The sequence below is a fragment of the Vitis riparia genome, chromosome 12 (genome assembly GCF_004353265.1).
Source record: "Vitis riparia cultivar Riparia Gloire de Montpellier isolate 1030 chromosome 12, EGFV_Vit.rip_1.0, whole genome shotgun sequence".
Taxonomy (NCBI): domain Eukaryota; kingdom Viridiplantae; phylum Streptophyta; class Magnoliopsida; order Vitales; family Vitaceae; genus Vitis; species Vitis riparia.
The window spans coordinates 916,128-938,916 of NC_048442.1; the positions used below are offsets into that span (position 1 = coordinate 916,128).

A 22,789-nucleotide genomic window follows, 5' to 3' on the forward strand; every position below is an offset into this window, starting at 1 on the left:
TCACCGGGGGAAAAACCAACAGCAAAGAAAACACCAGGCATTGAGATTGCCACGTGGCAAGGCCAAGCACATTGGGACTGTGGGTGTAACCGGGGGTTGTATGGTATGGTCATTCACCTTTCACGGAATCTCTCAGTAGCAGCAGCAGCTTATTCTTCTCGGCCATGGCAGTAGGGGCAGCAGTCTGCTACTGCTCAAACCTCAAGCCCTCCCCATTTCTTGGCCATTTCCCATACCACCAAGTAAGTTTTGTTATGGGATTTGATGTTTTTGTTGAATGATGCCATGAACCATCCTTGATTGGAATGAATCTTCTTGTTATTATGAGATCAATGGATGAGTTTGTATATGTATATAGGTAGTGTTTTTATGGTCAGGTTCAATTGGGGTTGGTGGGTGTTTGGGTTTTGGAGTGGTAGTGGTGGTGGAACAAAGGATTATTGAGAAATGAAGATATTATTTATTTATTTATTTATTTTTTGGAATCAAATATGCCTCTTCACTGCATTAAGTTTATGCATGTATAGGGTAGTGGTATGGTGGTCAAAATTTGGGTTGGTGGGTGGGTGTTTGGGTATTGGAAGGGTGGTGGTGGAAAAGGTTTTGATGAGAAATGTAGAGTTCTTGATTGGAATCAAATATGCATTTCATTATCATCACTGCAATAAGTTATAGTATGAATAGGATGGTGGTTTTGTGATGAAACAAAGTTTTATTGGGAAAATGGATGGGGGAATTCTGATGGAAAGGGAGAGATTCTGGATGGCAGTGGTTGTGTATAGCCAATTCTGGATGGTTTTGAATATTTTTTGAACTGGGTAATTGGCTTGAGTGTTGGGAAGTAGCTTATTCCATTAATCTTGGGAGAAGAGAGGAGAATAGGGTGTTTTTGAATAATGGAGCTTTCTATGTGAACTGTATTCTGGAGGGTCGATTACTGATGGAGCGCTTGACTTATTGGATAGAAAGGTATAGATTCTTGTTGTGTATACTTAAGAAAGATTTATCATATGGTTAATGGGATTGGATAAATAGTTGGTGGTGGATCACTTCATAAGTGGACTTGGGAATGCCCCTAATAAATTTATATTGTGCATTTTCCTATAATTTTGTGTACTCCTTGAAGTTGCAAACTGGGTTTTTACTCGCTTGTACATTGCAGACATACTTCTCTTATTTTTCCAATTCCTTGAATTCACTTTATTCTTCTCATGATTTGTAGTGTTTTTGTGAATTGTAAGATTGGAAAAGCTACCAATTAATGATGGGTTTCCAACTACTAGTCACTCTTGCTCTTACTTTACTGTTAGCTTGTTAATCTAGCAGGGGTGAAGAGCGGTAGAAATGAGTTCCAAGAAAATAAATCTATTGAAAATTGGCAATGATTAAACTGTTTTGCTTCTTGAAGTTCATGGTCTTGCTGTCTATTAAAGACACAACAATATGAAATATTGCCTTTAACTTGCTCCGTTACAGTTCACAAATATTCCAAGATATTCTTTTCTCTGATTGATTGAAATTTATTAATCTCATTCACCTAATTGTTTTGTTTGAAAATGTGGCAGTAATTTGCTTTGTGCTACCATCTGTTTGATGATTTTTTTATTGGGAAAATTAGCCTTAGACTGAATCATGTGAAAATTGGTCTTTGATTTTTGAATTGTAGGGAAAATCACCCTCTGGACAAGGCATTAAGAATTCAGTTCATGCATCTAGAATCAGTGCACTGTTTTGGGGAGCTAAGAAGGCTGTGGAACCAACTGAAAGGGACCTTTCTCTGGGAGAGTTCATTTTGACAGGGTCAGGCCCAGAGGTGTTTCTTTTGATTGTCCTTTAATGACAATGGTTATTTAGATGCTTTGTTCTGTTTTATTTAATCCCAATGTACTGGGTTTTTTTTTTTTTTTTTTTTAACTCAGGGAGTTTCAGAAAATCAGGTGGCACCAAAGAAGATATCACTTTCAGTGGTTTCTTCAATCTTAGATGTTCCGTCTCAAGATTGGGATGCATGCAATATGGATCCTACGGGTCCTGAAAAATTTAATCCATTTCTTACCCATGGTTTTCTTTCAAGCTTGGAGGAGACAGGGTGTGCAGTGAAGGTTGGTTAATGTTACTTCAATATCCTTTCCTCCCGAAGTTATTACTAGTCATTAATTCAAGGATCATTTTCCATCACAAGGGGAAAATGTACTTCATTTGGAATCCCTTTTAGGACATTTCAGTATTTTCATTTCTAGATAAGGCGTGTTAGTTTCAGATGCAATCATAGATATTAGATTGATGCATAAAGTTTGATTGTGAAATTTTGATAATCGTTTTGTCTTGAATAAATCAAATTACTTGTTAGAACTGTTACTTACGAATGAATTGCTAATAGTTTTCTGGCAATGGTCTTGTTCTTCTTAATTTCATGTTTATGGCATTTCTCCATTTCTTAAACAAAAGGAACACATAAATATACCTGAAGAGTTTACCATTCTCTCTAATATGTGTGCAAATCTATTTCAGGAAACAGGATGGATGCCACGGCACATCATTGCTAAGGATGAGTGTGACAATATATTAGGTGTTGTTCCACTTTATCTTAAAAGGTTTAGAATCTCAGTTTTTCTGCAATATTTCTTGAGTTTTCATTTAGGCTTTATCTGTTTGCTGTTCTCATATCTTTTAACTTGGATATGCAGCCATTCTTCTGGAGAATTTGTTTTTGATTATTCCTGGGCTGATGCCTACTACAGTTATGGTTCAAGATACTATCCAAAGTTACAATGTTGTGTACCTTTTACTCCAGTCACTGGTCAGAGGATTTTAGTCCGTAATAACTCATACAAAGATCAAGTCTTTGATAGCTTAGTCTCTGCAATGAAGGATCTGACGGCCAAGGTATTTGATGACTCAAATGGTTTTCTTCTTAATTGTTTTATGGTTTTGTTTGTAAATGTATGCCAAGTGATATGCATACATTCTAATTGTTAGTGAATATATTTTCCTTCTCTCCATTGTGTGTTCTCTAAAAAAGTTCTATCACTTGATGTGAGAAGCAGCAAGGAGATGGATGTGATAAGGGTTGCATTCTGAAGAGTTCCTTGGTTTATGTTGACATGTGATAAGTTATGCAACCTTAACTGGTTTCTGCCTCCAGTTCAGTTTTTCCTTTTTCTTTTGGGGTGTGTCTGGAACGTGGAAATGGGAATAGGAATAGGATGGGCGTTGTGATGAATCAAAAGACCATGTAGAAAAGAGGAATCAAAATTCTAGCAAGAGTGGGTTTTGGTTTCCATAAGAATGATTTTTTATTCCTATTCCTGTTTCTATAAAGCAATCCAGCTATGATGAATGTGAAATGGAATGGATTTCCCATTCCTATTCTCTATTTCAACATTCCAAACATGCTCTTGGTGTACTCTGATTCCTTGGCAATTTTTGCCAGTGCTTGTATGTTGAATGTTATGTTATTTGATTTCGGATTTGAGTTCCAGTCCAAAAAATGTTGGTGATATAGCATTTCAAAACTAATGAATGTTTCTTGCGTTCTGAAACAGTATTTAAAAATTTTGATTTACATCATTATAGATTTACATGTTGGCGGATTTGAGTTCCAGTCCAAAAAATATTGGTGATATAGCATTTCAAAACTAATGAACGTTTCCTGTGTTCTGAAACAGTATTTGAAAATTTTGATTTACATCATTATAGATTTACATGTTGGTTTTTCTCATTTCATCTGAAATTAGAAAACCTCAACATTTTTGTTGTTCCATAAGACAAAATATTCTGGATTGGAACATGAGTTGTAAGATTTATATTTTTATTTTTTTTGCAATCTTAAAAGTACTATTCCTTTTTGTTCCTCCTTTCTCTGGGCAACCAAAAGGACTGCAAGTAATATATTCTTGATAAAAGACAAAGAGATAATGAATTCATTATAAGATTAGCAGGGTTGCAAGAAGGATGAGCTACCCTTGAAGTCCAACCAAAAGAAAAGAGTGCAGCAAAGGGCCTAGAAAACATCTATTGTACTAAATCACCATAGAATCCAGCAAGGAACCCAAAGCCCTACACAATCAGCCAGGGAAGAAGGGAATCGCCAACAAATGCATGTAAAAATGGGGCTCCTTGGTCAGCCAATTGACCCACTACTTGGTTTGTGGACCCAAGCACCAAAGAGAAAGAGAGCTCATAGTAATAGAAATATTTATAAAGAAGTTCTTTAAAGAGAAAGTGTACAAGAACACCAGTAGAGTATAGATATCACCCATACTTTTGTCCTCTTTGCGACTTTCACATTTATTAATTCTGAATGTTTGTTTTGATGATTTTTAGAAATAATTAACCTTTGAGATTTTCCTCATTGCCATTTTTCTAGTTGTACTTCACAAATGTTATGTTCTTTAACTGAAACAACTGCTACCATTTTATGATTGATGTTAAAATCAGATAAAGAAAAGTTTTGAACATATTCCCTCATTACACTAGGGCAGCTAATAATAGATGGATTGCCTTGCATTGCAATCTCCTGGCTGGTTATTTTTCACTCTGTATCTTTTGACAGTTCCAAGTTTCATCACTACATGTTACCTTTCCGACCGAAAGTGAGTGGGACAAAATGAAGGAAAAAGGTTTTCTCCAGAGGACTGGGATGCAATATCACTGGAAAAATCGTAATTACAAAAAGTGAGTGATTCTTGGCTGTGGTAACATGCCTAGTGAGGTAGAAATTCGCATAAAAAAATGATTATTCTGTTTGATTCTTTTTAGGTTCAACTTCACTGCTCTTTTAATAAATTGAAGTTCTTGCTATGCTGAGATAATTGCCTTTCGTGTTCTATATATATATATATATATATACATATATGTCATTCTAAAGCTATATCTCATCGTGAATTTAGCTTCAAGAGGAAGGTAAGGCGAGGGGAAAAGGAGAGGATTAGTGGAGGAAATTTCTCTGTTTAGTATATTGTAGCTTCATCACTAAAAATTTAAAGATGACAATAAGTTACATAATTGCCATTACAGACACTATTATTGTTTCTATGAAGAAATCCTAGAATTGTGACTTCACCATAGAGTCACTTCAAAAATCTGGATTGAGGGGGGTGTTCTAGTACCCCATTATGCGCATCTTCATGTTCATGAGTCCAAGTCATCCAGTTGAATGATGAGAAAAAATGACAAACTATTCTTCTTTTTGCCAATGTTGGTCAGGCAATCTTCTTAATGCTTCAAATAAAGTTAAGACTAAAGTTTATGTCCTAGCTTATGGTTATTGTTGACTCAAGACTGCCCACATAAAGAGGGCTGACATTGTAGCTTTGTCTTGGCTCTTGGCAGTTTATCAGGGGCGAAGGAGGGAATTCTGTGGTTTAATTGTGGAACCTTGGATTCTATCTCGTTTGTCTCACATGAGCATTTTTTTTTCTTAAGAGGCCTCGAGGCTTTAAGTTTACATGATGTTTCTCTAGGGATTCATTCTCTTTTTATATTAGGAAGAAAAAATTCATCCAACCTCCTGACAGGCTTTGTATTATTGACCCGTTTGTGTCAATTTTTTATGTAATCACTTACCTCTGGACTTCAGTGCTTATTGTGTTTAGTTTTTCTTTTTGTATATGGCATTGAAAAATATTGTGAGTTTTGCAGTTTTGATGAGTTCTTGATGGACATGAAGCAAAGTAAAAGGAAAAATATTCGTCAAGAGCGCAAAAAGGTTAGTCTTTTAAAACAATGTTTTGTTTTCTGCTTATGCATCATTCAGCACAAAATGTGAAATAAAAACAAAGTAAAGGAAAAATATTCATAAAGAATGCAAAATGGTTAAGTCTTTTAAAACAATGTTTGATTTTCTTGCTCCTGCAATTCTGCACAAAATATGAACAAAAAGCAAAATTTGAAACTATCCAAAGTACCATCCAATCCTGGGTTGTTATTTTTATCCTCTTCCAACAAATGTGTTTTCCTTTTAATTCTAGTATCTTCCTTTTTATGAGCAAAAAATTGATTGCCAATAAAGAAAAAGAAATATGTATCTGCAATGAATATTGCACTTGATGAAACACAAATGGAGCAAAGAAACCACAAGAGAAACAAGAATGTCCTCTCTCTCCCCTCCTCCCCCACTTTCCCTCAAACACACACAGATCTCTAGACTACAGTAATATGACTTGCTATTTCTTACATATAACAGGTACTCAATGGAAATCAGTCAGTTTGTTTGTTATGATCATGTATGTAACTCACTACTCATCTAAATAAACTTCTTTCCTTATGCAGATTTCTACACAAAACTTAACAATGAAACGGCTTCGGGGATATGAAATAAAGGTACTTGATATTAATATCTGAAATTAGGAATATTAGAGGTAATTTTGGGTTTGTCATATATTCATTTTTCTTTTACCATTTTCACTTACTGTTTTGAATGTGTGTGATCATGTTTTCATTCTTTGGCCTGTTTTATAATCTAGTTAAGCTGTTACATCCATATGTTCAACTGTACATAGGGCTCATAATGTAAGAAATCATTCGTCCTTTTAGAAGTTTATGGTAGTTGTTGGAGTTTTTTATTGGGGGCTCTAAAATGACTCATCCTCCAGTACATGGCAATATGCAAAAAGAATAAACAAATAGAGGCCAAAAATTCCTATAGGCATTACTTTGTTGGTTCATCACTACATGGTGAATGCACAGCTATACTGGGAAAAAAAGGGGAAAAAGTACATTTTAATTGTGAGGTTGACAGGAGAAAACTCAATATTTTTTCATAGAAAAGCTTTTTTGCCAAAAGTAACATTATATGCAGGAGACTGGTAAAAATTATTGGAGCATGATATACATTGTGGATCTCAATCCTAAAAGCTGAAGCTTTTAGGGAAACTAGTTGTCTAATTTGGTATCAATGCTATGGTTAACCCAAGGTCATTGACTATTGTCCTCCTCCCATTATTTATCTATCCAATTTTTGTCATTGTGCCTCTCATGACAAATGTGGGCCCATGATATATAGTATGGGCCCCAATCCTAAAATGGTAGATCTACCAAGAACAACTAGAATCTAAATTATATGTGAACTAAGTACCAGCAAACTTTCTTGCCATGAATTCAATTGGTGGAGATGCGGCTGAGAAGGGGTGATGGAAAAATTTTTTGTAGGCTGGTTGGGATTATCTATTAAGTGCTTTATCATGATATACATGAAAAAGCATATTGTCAAAATCTTCAATATAATATTCTAGGTTTTCAGTTGTGGCTATTAGGAAATTTTCTGGAGTTTTTCTTTTGGTCCAGTTCTGGGGATTTTATTTTAGAAACATTAGTGGTCAGCACTCCTACAAAACCATCCAAAGTTCAATTAAGTTTTTATTTTTAGACATTAAATGACTCATTCATTTACAGTCAGAATATTCATATAACCTCTTAGACTGAATGAAAAACAAAAAGTTATACATATCTTCTGCAAAATTAGTTTGATCCACTCCACCCAAAAAAAATGTAAAATGTATAAGACCTGTCAAAAGCTTCCGTCTACAGGTAAAAAGCACTTGGTCCTCCCAAGTTTTTCTAGCTTATTAATTCCTGTAGATTCTAATGTTCATTGTTCTATATTAGATATTTACATTAAATATTTCAGTCATCTTTACAGATCACATCAGTAGACTTGTGACTTGGTTTGCTTCTTTTGCCCTATGTTAATGGTCCTCTTACTGTTATCTTTTCATGGTTATCTGTTGGCAGGCTAAGCACTGGGATTCCTTTTACAAGTTCTATAGGAACACCACTGATAACAAGTATGGTCAATATCATTTGACCGTTTCTGATCTCTTTACAATGAAATTCTTATATTTTTAAATTGTTATCAATCAACATGTTATTATTTTCTTTATCCATGAAATATGTTGAATCGTTTGAAATGCTTGAACTTGTCGCATTCTAAACACGCTGTTGATTTATCTTAGGTGGGGTAGTCCTTATCTAACGAGAGATTTCTTTCACAACATGGGATCAAAGATGGAAGATCAAGTACTACTTGTTGTTGCTGAAGAAGGGGATGAACTTGTTGCAGGAGCTCTCAATCTTATTGGAGGAGATACTTTATTCGGCCGCTTATGGGGATGTCTCCCACGAGCTTATTATCCTAGCTTGCATTTTGAAGCATGCTATTACCAGGTTTGGATCTGACTTTGTTCTCATTGGTAAAGCTGAACTCTATGGTCCACCAGGACCATTTAAAATGAGAAATATTAGCTGGTAACTTTTTTTTTTTTTTTGATAGGAAACAACACATGTATATATTGATAGAAAAAAAGTACAATAGAAGGATGAGGAATCCTCCCACCAGAGATGAAACTCAACAACACAAAAAGATAACAAGGCACTACACTAAGAACTACTAACAATCTCCCTTGACTAGGCCGTCCCATTGGAACTACACACTGCTAGCCAATCTAGTTGTAACACGATAAGGGGAATGCCCTTAAAAACCACGGAACAAAAAGTCCAACAAGAAGCAAGGAAATGAATTGAATCCTAAAGGTTCTCTGAATTCCTAGCTTTGTCCTCAAATATCCTGACATTTCTTTCCCGCCACACAACCCAAATTAAAGCTATGCACGTATTCTGCCACAAAACCACCCCTCTCTTGGAATTGCCGAAACCTTTATAGTTGATGGACATCATGTCTGAAATACTTCTCGAAGGAACCCAATCCATCTTGGCTAGCTAAAATAATCTGTGCCACAACCCCAACGACACAGAATAATGAAGGAAAATATTAGCTGGTAACTTATATATAGAAAATTAAATGAACGAATAAAATCTTTCATATTCCAATTCTCTATACAGTTGAACAATCTAGGAAAGGTGCTACCCCATTTATTTTCAAAATCAAGATTTAGAACCACCAACTAAATGCATGGATATTGCAGTCTTAGCCAATCAAGAGACCATTATCACTTTTGCAATGGTTATGCAATTGTTGGCAAAAAAAGGAAAAAGGCTTGGAAAGTTGCTCCTTTATGCCTTTTTTTTGTCCATTTGGAAGGAGAGAAACAGGAGAACTAGGAGAATTGTGAAAGTTTGAACCAAACAATTAAAAGTTCATTTTTGTATCTTTTTTGGGATTGGGTTAGATTGTACATTAGGGATGGTTCTGTCACTAATAGATTTTGTGGACCGGTTAGGCTCTTCGTAGGGTATGGTTCCCTGTTTTTGTGTATTCACACCTTCTGGTTTTTTTGTTGTTTTGTATACATTGTGTATACTTTTTAAAATTAATACAATCTCTGTTTACCTATCAGAAAAAAGATTGTACTCTTGTTGATCTATGTTTTGGAATCTACGTAACCAACTGGAAATGTCACTTTATTTTCTTTGTAAGGAAAACTAGGGTTGACATTGGTCCTATGTGACCAAATAAGAATTAGTACTTACTGGAAATTCTCGATAAATTTGTCAAAAAGTCATGTTATGGTAAAAATTCATTAGTGTATAACTACATAAAGAAGTGAGAATGTGAACTGCTTGAAAAGTGATATAAATTTGTTTCTTTATTTTATGTGTGGTGATATTATCACAGGCAATAGAAGCAGCTATTGAACTTAATTTGAACAAAGTAGAGGCAGGAGCTCAAGGTGAGCATAAGATTCAGCGCGGTTATATGCCTGTGACAACTTACAGCTGCCATTACTTTCTGGACAAGGGTTTTGAGAAAGCCATAAACGAATTTTTAGTGCGTGAAACGGCTCAGGTATGTACATTTATTTTTTGTTATTAGGTTGAAATCCTGTGTAGAAGAATGATTCATTGTTTATTAACAAAAAAAACTACATTGTTTTGAGGCATTGAGGATAATTTTTCTTTCTTTCTGTTCCTTTTAAATTTTCCAATTTGATGTTTGCATATACAATTATCATGCGGACTAATAGAGTTTCTACCTTTTATTTGTTGTCTATCTTTCATTTGGTTTAGAAACTGTTCTTGAAAACAGTTTTTTGATCATTAGAACAGGAAACAGTTCTTTAACTTAAAAACATGTTTGACAAATTTTTTATTAAAAGCAGATCCTTTATAATTTTCTGAAAACAAGGTGATTTTTTGAAACTCAAATTTGAGGATTTTCAAATGTTTTTTATAAGGTGTTCTGAGAAACAATTGGAAACATGGAGAATTGGTCGAAAACTTTTGCATTGTACATAGGCACACAGTGCCTCCATGGAGAATAACTCAGGAAAATTATTTTCAAAATTTATTTTTGAGAATTGCTTTTGAAAATGTTACCAAATGGACCCAACATTGTTTTGAGGCAGTGAAAGATCGTCTTTTTATTTCTTTTTAATTTTCCAGTTTGATGTTTACATATATGATTTACCATGCAAACTTGTAGAGTTTCTACCCTTCATTTGTTTCTTATCTTTCATTTTGTTTATTCTTTTTTCTTTTCTTCTTAGTAATCTACTAGTATTGTAAGTTGTATGCTTGTATATGAAACATTTTCCTTTTAAGTTTCATGAAAATGATGGCGTAACTCTTAGCAAAGTGATACTATAGATAGGATGAGAAAGTCATATATATCTCAGTTCTCTAATCCACTAAATCTTGTCAAATGAACTATTTACAAAAGTTGAATCATCACGCCTTGGTTGGTTTTTTCTTCTGCACCTTTTGCTTAGAATCCTTTATTGTATATTCGACGTTTGCCTATTTAAAAAAAAAAAAGAAAAAGAAACATTACACTTAGGTTTTGCAAAACCCTTGCTATGACACCTACCTCCCTTGAACCGTGCCCCCTTCTCCCACCCGCCTTAGTGAATGATCTTTTTTGATGTTTGGTTTTTCATTTCTGGCAACCAGAATGTTAGGAAAGAAAAAATATTGTTCTCTCGTATTATCTATAGGTTTTAGGTAAATAACAAAAAAAAACACTTCCGCCCATGTCTCAATTTAGCGTCTATCTTTTTTTTTCTTTCCAGAGCAATGTCAATCTTATGATGAAAAATTTGCATGACAATCATATATACATTAACATAAGTTTTTATATGATATGTTTGGATATATGTTCAATTTACCCATGTGCTTGTCATGTGAGTTTTGCCGTCAATTTTTTTCATGAAAAACCTTAATAGAAAGGTATATTTGACCTTTTGTCATGATTTAAGGTTGATATTACTTTAAAAACAAAAAAAGTTTCGAGGTCAAATGAGACATATGGGAAAGTACAAAAATGATTTTTATAATCTTTCCACGTGTTTTTCTCTTTTAAGAGCAAATTTTTTATAGACTTCGAGCAATTTTATCTGATTCATTTCATTAATTTCCATTTGCAGGTTAAGCTTGTTATGAAACTATTACACGAATCCGGTCCTTTCAAGGATGGTATACAAACATAAAATTGAAGTATGACTCCTAAACCCTAATTTAGTTGAAAATAAATCAGTGCATACCTAGATTTTATTGTAAAGGTCTTCTTGTACATGTCATGATCATATCAGGAAACTTGACCAAATGTTTTTTTTTTTGTACATAATATAGCAATGAGATTACACTGCAAACACATCCCTATTTAATTGCTGAATTAGGGTTTACCATGGACCTCCCTGGGCAAGTTTCTGAATTCATGTCTAGGGTTCTTATGAAACTTCATATGATATGATGTTCATAACCTGGATTGGAAAATTTTCATAATATTTGCTCTTGATGGTATCAAAACTTTTGTGAAGCTTTTCATGTTCTAGTGTCAATTTTATTCTAGTAAAATGTGAAGCGAAGATATGATACCATCACCTTGATAGGGATATACGCTATAACCGATGTTCGAAAGTTGAAACATAACCGGTACTTCCTAACATGATTTATTTGTGTTTTGGAGAAATAGAGCGGCTATGGTCCTGTTTGGAATCTGTTTAAGTCAAAAAATACATTTGGCAAACTTCAAACAAAAAACAATTTTTTGAAACATTTGTTTTGAAAATATGTTGTATCTGATAACAAATTTGAGGTGTTTTCAATTTGTACAGTATTTTGAGAAACAATTAAAAATATAGAGGATGCTTTGAATACTTTAATATCAATATAAGCATACCATGCTTCGCATGGAGAATAAGTCGAGGAAACTATTTTTCATATTTAAGTTCGCATACGATATTTTATTCTTAAAAACAAGTGAGTTTCAAGAATTGTTCGTAGAAACTATTTTTTGGTGAACTGTTTTTCAGATGTTATTTTTCTTTGCAGACATGATACCACAGGCAGATCTTTATTAAATTAAAATTATTCTTATCTTTAATAAGAACATTTTTAAAATATGATTTCCAAACAGAAATTTTGATCAAATCATAGATGTAAACTACTCTTGCTTTTGCATTTTTATTTGAGATGAAGAATTGGTATACAACACCTTTTTCAGGCTAGACTGTGGGTTCATGATCATGTTTTCTCGTCTGAGATGTCCAGTAACACAGGATTCAAAACCCTTGATTTCAAGGAATCAAACAATTTCAATTCATTCCAACTTGTTGAACTGTTTTTGATGTGATATCCCACATCACATTGTTGGGGTTTGTGTATATGCACAGCTTAGAGCATCTGAGATGGATAATGCTTGAACCACTCTTGGGGTCAAGTAGGGAGCGATTTTAATGTCTTATCCCACATCGCCTTGGTTGAACTTGTTTAAATAATTGAGGCATTATAACCCAAAATGAACAATATCTACACAGAGCTACAAGGCAAGAATCCAAGAGAAAAAAAAGCTAGTGGGCGAGTATCATCAAGTACATGTGGCAAACAAATCACAAAGACCCTGTTTTGGGTTAGAACCCGAGCCAATGTTATAATTTGAGGGTCCATAATGTATATCATGCTATTAAACAATTAATATTCATATTTTAGGGGAGGGGTGGGGGGTGAATATTTTCTTATCGAATTCAATACAAACAAATACATATATAGCATCCAATAAAATAAAATAAAATTAAAAAATGATGGCAAAACCACAAAGAAGAGAAAAATTTAATGAACAGATCCCAAGTACACCTTAAAGATTCAACAGTTTGTAAACACAAGGGGGGAAAAGAACAATATGAACTGCAATGCTTTATCTACAGAGGGGACCCATTCTTCTACATAGATTACTATAACATAATATTGAGCTTCTCAACAGATGCTCAATACATGGAGCAGGACAAAAAACCAACCCCAACAAGAATGCATGAATTCAAGTTTTTTTCTTTTTTCTTTTTTTTGGTTTTTATCTAATATCTATAACTTGAACCAGACTGTGGTGGGGCCGGTGGCAACCGGTTAGGAGTGCGTCGGCTGCCGGAGTTTGGGCCTGAGTTTGCATCACCATTCTGTGATGGGTCACTGTATCTCCTGCTGTGACCATTGGCTCCAGACCTAGACGAGTTGCTATATGAGTCAGTAGGTCCGTTGGCAGCAGCATCAAAAGCAGATCTCCAGTCATCACCTGATGAGGGTCCGGGGGTTCTCGGGCTGCTCTCTGAAGGAATGGAGATATAAAACTAGTTATAACTTGAATAAAGAAAAAAAGATTTTTTTTAAAAAAAGTTGGAAATGTGAAGGCAGAGAGAGTAAGTTATCCTGAAAATAAAAATTTTCAAACCGTGATTGTAAGACTTCCATCAAATGTTCATATGGTAGTTTATGGAGTTTTAAGGTTCCATCAAAAACTTTTGAGACTGAAAGGAGTAAATATGATTTCAATTTTCACCACAGTTGGCTTTGAAAGAAAGCATTGTAGGGTTCATTTGAAATGTTGGAATAGGAAATAGGAATTTGGAAATTCATTCCATTTCTCATTCATTAATCTGCTTAGCATATAATTAGAAATAGGAATAGGAATAAAAATTCATTATCAAGAAAATTAAAACCCGGTCATGTAAGAATTTTGATTCTTCTCTTGCACTTATGGTATAATGATTCACCTACATGTTCATTCTCATTCTATTCCTATTCCTGCATGCCAAATGCACCCACTCCTGAGCCGTGCTTTAACATAATGTCACGACAACCCTATAATTCTAAGGCTCGATCAAACGGTCAGTTAAACAGTAACAGCTATAATACCTGCACCACCATTGGACCAGCTGCTAGAAGCAGCAGCTGCACGGTTGTCATGGATGCTAAGCTGCTTTGTGAGCTTTGCAAGAAGAGAGGACTGTTTCTGGTTACGCTCCCTCCTTCGTTTCACATTCTGATCCTCCTGAAGTAGTTCTTCAATCCTTGCGGTGCTTTGGGCACTGAGAACCAATGTATAAACAATTGCAATTTTTTTAATGAAAAAAAATTCAGACAGGAAAAGAGAAGGTATTGAATAATTAAGGTAGTGTTTAGGTGTCAGCTTCATGATGTGTTAAATGCAAAATAGGGCATACCAGACACCATTCATCATGCAACCAATTCATGTAAAAATTCTTTAAGATTACGTCTCTACCAGTTCACCCCTCTTACAACCTGTCAAGAGGATAGAATAGATATTTTTCCTTTCTATTCTTTAGATGTTCTTCATGCATGCTGATGGAGAATGGTGTAATTTTTTTCCCATAAAACTCATTCTCTGCTAGAAATGGAGCCAAAATAAATTCCATCACATATATAATTTCTATGTAACAGTTAAAAAAGTTGAGATACTTCAATATCTTTGTATTGTGCTCATATTCCATCACTAGGGATGCTGAGGCATCAACAGAATTGAAGTGAGTGGTATGTGGAAGCCAGGTAGTGAGTTAGTTCCAGGTTTGGGAATTAGAGGTGGTGGGAGATTTCTTGGAATTGATTTTATGAGGTGCAAGATAACTAAGCTGGAAAAGATGAGAGCAGGATGAATCATTGAAGGATTCTAAATGTGGCTAGTCCTTACTCCTTACTCCCATCTTTATTGCCTAGCAGATGTGCTGCATCCCAGCATAAATGCTGGCCTCCTAGGAGACAATATTTCTAGAGCTGATTAGCTGTTTGGGTAGCAAGAGGGTCTAGGGAGTTCTGAATTGCCTTCTCTCTTATATGTTCTGTTTTAGTTTCCCTAATCTGAGTATTCACTCTCTTTTACATGATTTGTGCCCTCTTGGGCACTTCCTCTGAGAGTTTCTGCTATCTATAAAAAAATTTACCAACACAAACAACCAAAAGTATTCCGATAGTAAAGCATTCATACTTCCTCTTTTTGAAAACATATATATTAAAGCATTTAGAGAATTGTGTGTATCCATACGGCAAAGAGTACCAACCTGACAGAACTGTATAACTGATTAAGCATATCTTCCTTGGATTTTTCTACTTGGCAAAGGACAACTGCCTGCTCAACCAGAACAGGTAATAAAGAAGACTCAGAGAACTACAAAAGCAACAAAATACATGAATCATAATGGATTTAAGAAAACAAACTGACTTTTGGGACATTGGCAGCAAGGCTGTTCAGAACAGCTTCAACATAACCACGCACTTCTTGAGACATCCATCGGAGCTCTTCTTCTGGATCTGCAGGTCTTCTGGCCATTGTATCCTATAAAATTTTCAAGGCAACCAAACAGTAACCACAAAAGACCTAATAACAAATGAGAAAAATGTGAACTATACAATTTATGTTCTGGGGCCAGTACAGAAGTCAAAGATGGCAGAAGCACCAAAGTTCTAAATTAACCACAATTATATCAAGAAACACAAGACCAAATGCAGGTAAGCTCCATAGCAACTAGTTGTGCTATAGAATTGTGCCAAAAAGAAAAGGAAAAAACATTTCAAAAGGACTCACAAGAGAACCATCAGAAAGACTTTGCCGCATGGTAAGACCAGAGTCACCCTTCACTTGACCTGAAGGCTGAATAACATTTCTCAATTTGTTTAACCACTCAGCCTTATCCGCTGCGCTCTCAGCCTTTAACACAACAGCACTGTGAGCTGCATGATAAATGGAAAATTTAAGTCTAAAATCACTTGTAATTAAATAGGAGAGGGGAAAATGACAACAGTCCACAAGCAGGACCAGAAGTACAATCAAAAGATGAAAAACGTACCTTTCAGAACTGTCTTATATGGAACTTTGCTGGTTATTTTGAAGACAAGACTGGGTGATTTCTCTGGTCCATTTTCCTTTTTACTTTTGGAACTTTTTGGTGGGGGTTCATCTTCATCAGCAATTTCTTCAATGTTGCATTCCTGCACAGTTTATCCAACAGATTTGGAGATAAATCCACTAGCAATGCATCTTCCATTATTTTTAAAAAATGAGCCCTAATGTAGATTAGGATCACACACGACCTTAACCATTCATCTTCATTAAAGTTTCTAAAACCCCATGCAACCGTCAAAACTAAAATATATATATTATATATCCACAAGATGGCACATACAATATTGCCTTGCCATGTCATAGCATTTCAATAGAACCAAATGAGGGAAGCACAGATTCACCATTTTTCACATCCTATAAAGAAAACCTAAGCTGGAGAAAAATGAAAACTCAGCCAAGAAAGACCAAGTTCAACCATAGTCCCTGGCTAGCTGGCTGGCTGGCTTAGGGTCAATTTCCAAAACCTCTCACATAATGGCCAAGCATCAACACCTTGATTAAGTTGATGTGGTGTCAAGGCCTCATGTGATGCCAGCTTACACCCATGACCACCTATCACATGCAGGTTGACATGCCATATTCAAAATAAGATGGCAAGTAGGGATGCCTATGATGCTAAGCAGCTTGTCAATGCAAAGAGTGTCAGGTAGTGGCTCAATTGTGACATAAGGGTGGTAGCACATGGGTATGCACACACAAGGCACCATGTAGGTGGCTCGACTCAACTAGAATTCAAGTGTAGAATTTTATTGGGTTGAGATTTTTCCCTTGAAGGGAATGCCCCGAGGAGTTTCAAAGTTCAGGAATACGTGTTCAAATTTTTATTTTTTTTAATTACAAAAAATTTGTTATGTTTGTCAAAGCAATTATGATATCTCTTCTTGATGGAATTAGAAATATTTAAAAAGCTCTCTAAAGGGGGTAACTCTCCAAGGGTTGGTAATAGAATGTGGGTGACGATGATATTTGTCATACCAAGAGCACAACATGGAGCCTCGGATATTAGCAAGGTGCAACAGTGAGCCTTGCTAACACACACATATAGGTGCAATACCATGAGTTTGGTGCAACCTATAGATAAAGTGCCACAAGGTGTGGTTGTGGCATTAAACATACGCTACACATGCCTCTAATGAAAGGAATCAGCAAGGTTGGTGTGCATGAGCCAACAATGCAACATACACAAGCCATGGGCTGAGAAAAGAGCTTAGCACATAAAGGCAATGTTGCAACAAGCATGTGGAGCAAGCGTGGGCTAAGTGGCACATGTAGGTTCAACATGATGCAACAATTGATATCGGTGAGGGACCAAGCCAAGATAGTAGGACACTAACAGCAAGACAACTAGAAGCATAAGGGTGTGGCACCTTGGCATTGAAGGAATCCCGAGCAAGGGGCTGTTGGCACATCAAGAAGATGACATTTGACATAGGATGTTGCAAAGCATCCCACATGGGATGTTGCAATGCATCTAACATAGGTCAAATGACACAAACCAAGCAAATCTTTGCAAGGACCTATAAAGATGACATGACCAAGAGCAAGTGGATTGTTGAGCATCGTATAAGTGGCATAAACAGAAGCAAACAATACAATTGATGTGACAAGTGGCACGAGTAGAGGCAAGCAATGCAACTGCTAGACATATGGCAATAGCTGAAGCCATGAGAGGAACCATTACCTAGATGTGGGTGGGGTTAGTAGGTTGATTCCTAAAATGTGGGTAGTGTTTGGTCACTATAGACATATGGCAATAGCTGAAGCCATGAGAGGAACCATTACCTAGATGTGGGTGGGGTTAGTAGGTTGATTCCTAAAATGTGGGTAGTGTTTGGTCACTATATATAGTGTGCCTTCTTAGGGCTTCTCTATATAAACCCATCAAGGAAAGTTGTGGATATCTAGTTCAAAGAAGGCTTCTTGTAACAATTTGAGAGTTAATACAAGCTTGGAGAGAGGGGGGGCGGATGGTTTCCCCTTTAAGTTGTCTTGTGTGCTCTTCCATTGTATATCTCATGGGGGTTGAAAAGAGATGGCTCAGAGGGCTTCTAAGCACTGCACAACGTAAAAATATTTGGAGGTAGATTTCATGCTTATGACGCTAGGGACATCCCTAACCCAACTCTAAAAATAATTATTGCCACTTCACTAGTTTTGATGCATCCACAAGCTTTAGAACAAGTAAAACGGAATGGGAATCTACCCTTGAATACAACAAACATTGCCATCCAAGGAAGGGAATATGACTCTACTTATATGAAGCAATTCAAGCATCTTCCTTTTGGGCACAAGGGAGAGCATTCTTAAATAAAAAACTTGTGTTTCTTGTCAAACTAGGTTAAGTAGTGTCACTCTTTTATAACCATCTCAAGGGTTAAAATAGAGGTTCTTCTCATTGATAATTTTTGAAGCATTCCACACATTATGTAGTCTAACTATGGAACAGAAATTTGTAATTCTTGCATGAGTTTTGGTTATGATTGGTTATGGCTTTGATAAGATTCCTCCACAATAGCTTGTTTCTTTGTGATATGTTGTCTTGGACCAAGTTGTATATGGTTAAAGACCCAATGTCCTAATTTGATTTCGTTGATTGGTTAAGTTCTTATTGAGGTAACTAGGGGGGAAAATATGGGGAGGACGAGGGTGGTTAGCAATCTTGTGAAGTGAGAAACAAGTATGGGTCAGGCCATGGAAATATATTAGGAAGGATTGGAACGCTTTCTATAATAAACCTTCCTTTGTGGTGAGTAATGGGAGGAGGGTGAAGCTCTAGAAGAATAAATGGTGTAAGGATGAGTCTTTGTATGTTTCATTCTCTTCTTTATATGCCTTAGTCATTTTAAAAGAGGCCTAGGTAGTGGATTTATGGGATCAGATAAGTGAGAGGCATCATTGGAATCCTTGTTTATCTAAACTTTTAAACTGATTGGGAATTGGACAATGTAGAGGAATTATTTCCAAGGTTAGAAGGAGTGGTGGTAAATAGGGAAGACAAGGTGGTGTGGTTGAACTCAAGAAACAATAAGTTCTTGGTTAAGTCTTCATATGTTGCTTTGGAACCTAAAGAATCGATTTCATTTCCAATAAGTGTAATTTGGAATTCATTGGTGTCCTCTAAAGTAAGTCTTTTGCACTTGGGAAGATAGTTTAGGGAAGGTGTTGACACTAGATCAGCTCCAGAGAATAGGTGGTCTTTGATTAATAGATGTTTCCTTGGTAAAGTCGAGGAAGCATCCATAGATCATATTCTTTTTTGCTTTTGCGAGGAAAGGGTCCTCTAGCAGTTGTTGTTTGCACTATTTGGTATTCATCGGGTGCAAGTCGCTATGGATAAAGGGACACTCTTAGGGAACCATGGATCTTTTGTGGGTAAAAGACGCAAGAAGGTTGGAGAGCAACTCCATTGTGCATCATTTGGACCACTTGGAAAGAAAGGAATCGAAGATCATTTAACAACGAGGAGCAATCAAATCAAGCTTTGAAGAGTTCTTTTCTTAGAAATTTGTTTTTGTACATGAAGATGCACATAGATATAGGTTCCATGTCTTTATATAATTTTGTAAATTGGTTGGGTTCTTACTAAGAGGGAGAATTGTTTTTTGTGTTCTCTTTTGCTTGCGTCATTTGGTGCTCATTGTATATCTCCTATATACAATGATGTGTCATCTCTTTGGCACTTGTTTATAAAAATCATATTAATTGCTTATCAAAAAAATAAAAATAAAATAAAATAAAATAGACACCCAGTTCATTTTCTTTCAAAACTCTAACAATGTATAATGCCATATTTTATTAAATTGAGCTGACAATTTTTATAAGGACTGTCATTTACTAAAAGGTAAAATGTAAGAGGATATCGGATAGTTACGAATATAACTTGCTCTAAAGAAGCCTGATGCAACTGTAAGAGTTTAAAAACTAAAGGGGACCAATTGGCTACTTGAATTTGGAAGTGATGCCTGTTTGTAACTTTATTTGGAAGACTTGGTAAGAGATAAACAACTCAAAGAATACAACACTTAAATCTTAGTATCCATGGTCAAGCACAAAAGGCAAACAAGCCACTGTTTGTTCGTATCTCATGAAAGTAAAGGGGACTTCTTACCTCCAAATTAATAACACCACGAAAATGTCTTTCTTCTTGTTTTTTGGTATATCCAAGCTGCAAAATAAGGTCGACATCAAACATATCACACATATAAACAAGTAATTCTATAAAAATAGCAAATATCAGTGGCAAATATGAAAATAAAAACTACATCATAAGCCTCAACATACCCTGAGACACAAAGATGGGGATGTTTAAGTTTAAAACATGGATAGAATTATTTACCCCTTCTTTTACTCAAGGATTATGAGAGAATCTACACTGTTAAAGACATGCAAATGCATATTTAAGGTTTTAGAAGTATCCACTTTATAGCTTTGTGTAGAGATTTTTTTCTTTTTTTTTTGATAAGTAAATAAGATTTCATATATAAATGAGACGCTAAAAAAGCGACTCAAGGTATACAATACCTATACACCCGCCTCCAACAAGGCCAAAAAACAAAGATAGCCCAACAACACAATCCTAATTAGAGCCCAACCAATCAATAAAATTAACTATAGTTAGAGGGCAATCATCTATGAACAACTTAGTCTCAGACCAAAAAGAAAGGATAAAAGAGTGTTTCAATCGCTAAATTGATCCTTGAATGCCAATCTATTCCTCGCCTTCCAAACCGTCTAGAAAATGTGAAGAGAAGCAGCTTTCCACGCCTTCTTGCATTTTTTGCCCACGAAAAAACCATTCTAGCTTAGAAGGGCCTCTCTAACTGAAGAAGGCAATACCCAAGACACCCCAAATAAAGTAAAAAGTAGATCCCATAACACCCTTGTTCTTGAACAATGAAGGAGAAGATGGTTTATGGTCTCCTCTTTCTCAAGACACATAAAGCATCTATTTTCCAATGCCCATCCTCTTTTCTGGACCATATCCAAGGTTAAGGTTTTGCCCCACGTAGCCTCCCATGCAAAGAAACTAATCTTGGGTTGCACATTCACATTCCAAATATAGCTTGAAGGAAACAGAGATGAACAACCCGCTTCAAGGGCAACATAGAGAGACTTGACCGAGAATTTACCACTCTTAGTTTCAGTCCAAGACACCATATCCTCCACATCCTCAATAACTCTCTTACCATGTAGCCGCTCCAAAAATCTTTCCGCCTCCTCTACCTCCCAATCATTGAAAGCTCTTAAAAAACAGGGGTTCCAACCCCCCTCAGCCAAAGGGTCCCAAATATCTGTCACCCACGCTTCCTTCTCAACAGTCAAAGCGAAAAGAGAAGGAAAAGACATACACAAAGGAGAATCCCCGCACCATCTATCCCTCCAAAATCTCACCCTCCTCCCGTTACCAACAATGAAAACCATCCTATCGCTCACCAACTCCCAATCCATCCTTATTCCTTTCCACAACCCCATACCATGAGCCTCTCTCACTTCCCGAGAGCACCAACCCCCTCTATCTTCTCCATACTTCCCTCTAATCACTTGATTCCACAAAGCCTCTCTCTCATTTGCGAAACGCCAATTCCATTTAGCAAGAAGAGCCTTGTTGAGAATGGAAAGGCATTTGACCCCCAAACCTCCTTTCTTCTTACTTAAACACACCAACTCCCATCTTACTAGCAAGAAGAGTTGTGTAAAGATTTATTATGATATTTTAAAAAAAATAAGCATATAGATGTTGAGAAAAGATAGATTTTTTTTTTTATAGGAAAAAGCAAATGTATTAAAAACAAAAAGTATACACAACGTATACAAAGCAACCAAAGAGAAAGGAGGTGTGAATACATAAAAACTAGCAATCGCACCCTAAGAAGAACTTAACCAATCCACAAAATCTAACATCAACAAAGAACCATCCCCGATGTACAATCTAACCCAATCCTAAATAGACACAAAAAGGAGCTTTTAAATGTTTGGTCTAAACTTTCACAATTGTCAAAAGGAAAATATCCAGATGAAGATTATTCAATAAGAAGCAAGACAAATCATTTCAGAGGATCACTGCACCAAAGACATGGTACATGATTCATTTCAAAAATGTGTTCAAGCAAACTGTAATTACACTTTTGGTTGGTGGAAATACTACATTACCTACCTTACTACTTTTCTCATTTAAAACAAACCATCGCCTACTCCATCCATTTGTTTTGGCGCTTCTCTTCAATAAAAATCCTGCAGATAAAAATAAAAAATCGATGACAAGTTAATAAAATAAATAAATATACCAATTATGCAAGCCTTCTCCAACACTCTACTGATGATGTAGAGAAGGCATGTCCAACAACTGTTGACTGCAGGTAGATAGTACAATTCCATATTTTTTAGAACCACAAAAGTTAAAATGCTGATTGTTCGCTCAAGCACCTGCTGTTATCTCCCCACCAGGCCCTGCAGTCTTCAAGGCTGGGCCCTCTTGTCCCTCCTTATCTTGCTGACTGGATTTATCTTTCATGGTCTTTAAACTTCCTCCAGTTTGTTGACCTCCTGTTTGAGGACTAGTAGCCTAAAAAAGGGCACAGAGCAGAAAATTGAAAAGGAATGCCACCAAAAGAAAAATTCAACATCATGAATTCTTGTTTATAAACACATAAAAACATTATTAAATAAAAAATCATGGATTTAAGCATTCAACTTATTAGAGAAAGA

At 35.8% G+C, this 22,789-nt stretch overlaps 2 protein-coding genes across 3 annotated transcripts in view; one reads left to right on the forward strand and one right to left on the reverse strand.

The window, feature by feature from the left end:
- The first annotated feature begins 60 nt into the window (after positions 1-60).
- LOC117925811 lies at positions 61-11,721 on the forward strand. Of its 2 annotated transcripts, XM_034844903.1 has the most exons (12): positions 61-242; positions 1,667-1,813; positions 1,920-2,102; positions 2,512-2,594; positions 2,688-2,886; positions 4,556-4,677; positions 5,644-5,710; positions 6,274-6,324; positions 7,735-7,787; positions 7,956-8,166; positions 9,575-9,745; positions 11,322-11,721. In XM_034844903.1, the coding sequence occupies exons 1-12, from the start codon at positions 165-167 to the stop codon at positions 11,382-11,384; spliced, it is 1,428 nt and encodes a 475-aa protein (XP_034700794.1). In that variant the 5' UTR covers positions 61-164; the 3' UTR covers positions 11,385-11,721. The 2 variants fall into 2 exon arrangements, with proteins under 2 accessions (XP_034700794.1, XP_034700795.1); XM_034844904.1 differs by lacking the exon at positions 61-242 and having other exon boundaries at positions 1,713-1,800.
- A 1,254-nt stretch (positions 11,722-12,975) lies between these two features.
- The window catches only part of LOC117927335 (dynamin-2A), a 30,257-nt gene continuing 20,443 nt past the window's right edge, over positions 12,976-22,789 (reverse strand). The window contains exons 14-22 of the mRNA XM_034846823.1: positions 22,508-22,646; positions 22,239-22,315; positions 20,193-20,249; positions 16,029-16,170; positions 15,767-15,912; positions 15,404-15,517; positions 15,243-15,310; positions 14,083-14,255; positions 12,976-13,495 (exon numbers count right to left, since the gene is read on the reverse strand). Coding sequence (XP_034702714.1) covers positions 13,248-13,495; positions 14,083-14,255; positions 15,243-15,310; positions 15,404-15,517; positions 15,767-15,912; positions 16,029-16,170; positions 20,193-20,249; positions 22,239-22,315; positions 22,508-22,646 — 1,164 coding nt within the window. The 3' untranslated portion in view covers positions 12,976-13,247. The remainder of the gene's footprint in view (positions 13,496-14,082; positions 14,256-15,242; positions 15,311-15,403; positions 15,518-15,766; positions 15,913-16,028; positions 16,171-20,192; positions 20,250-22,238; positions 22,316-22,507; positions 22,647-22,789) is intronic.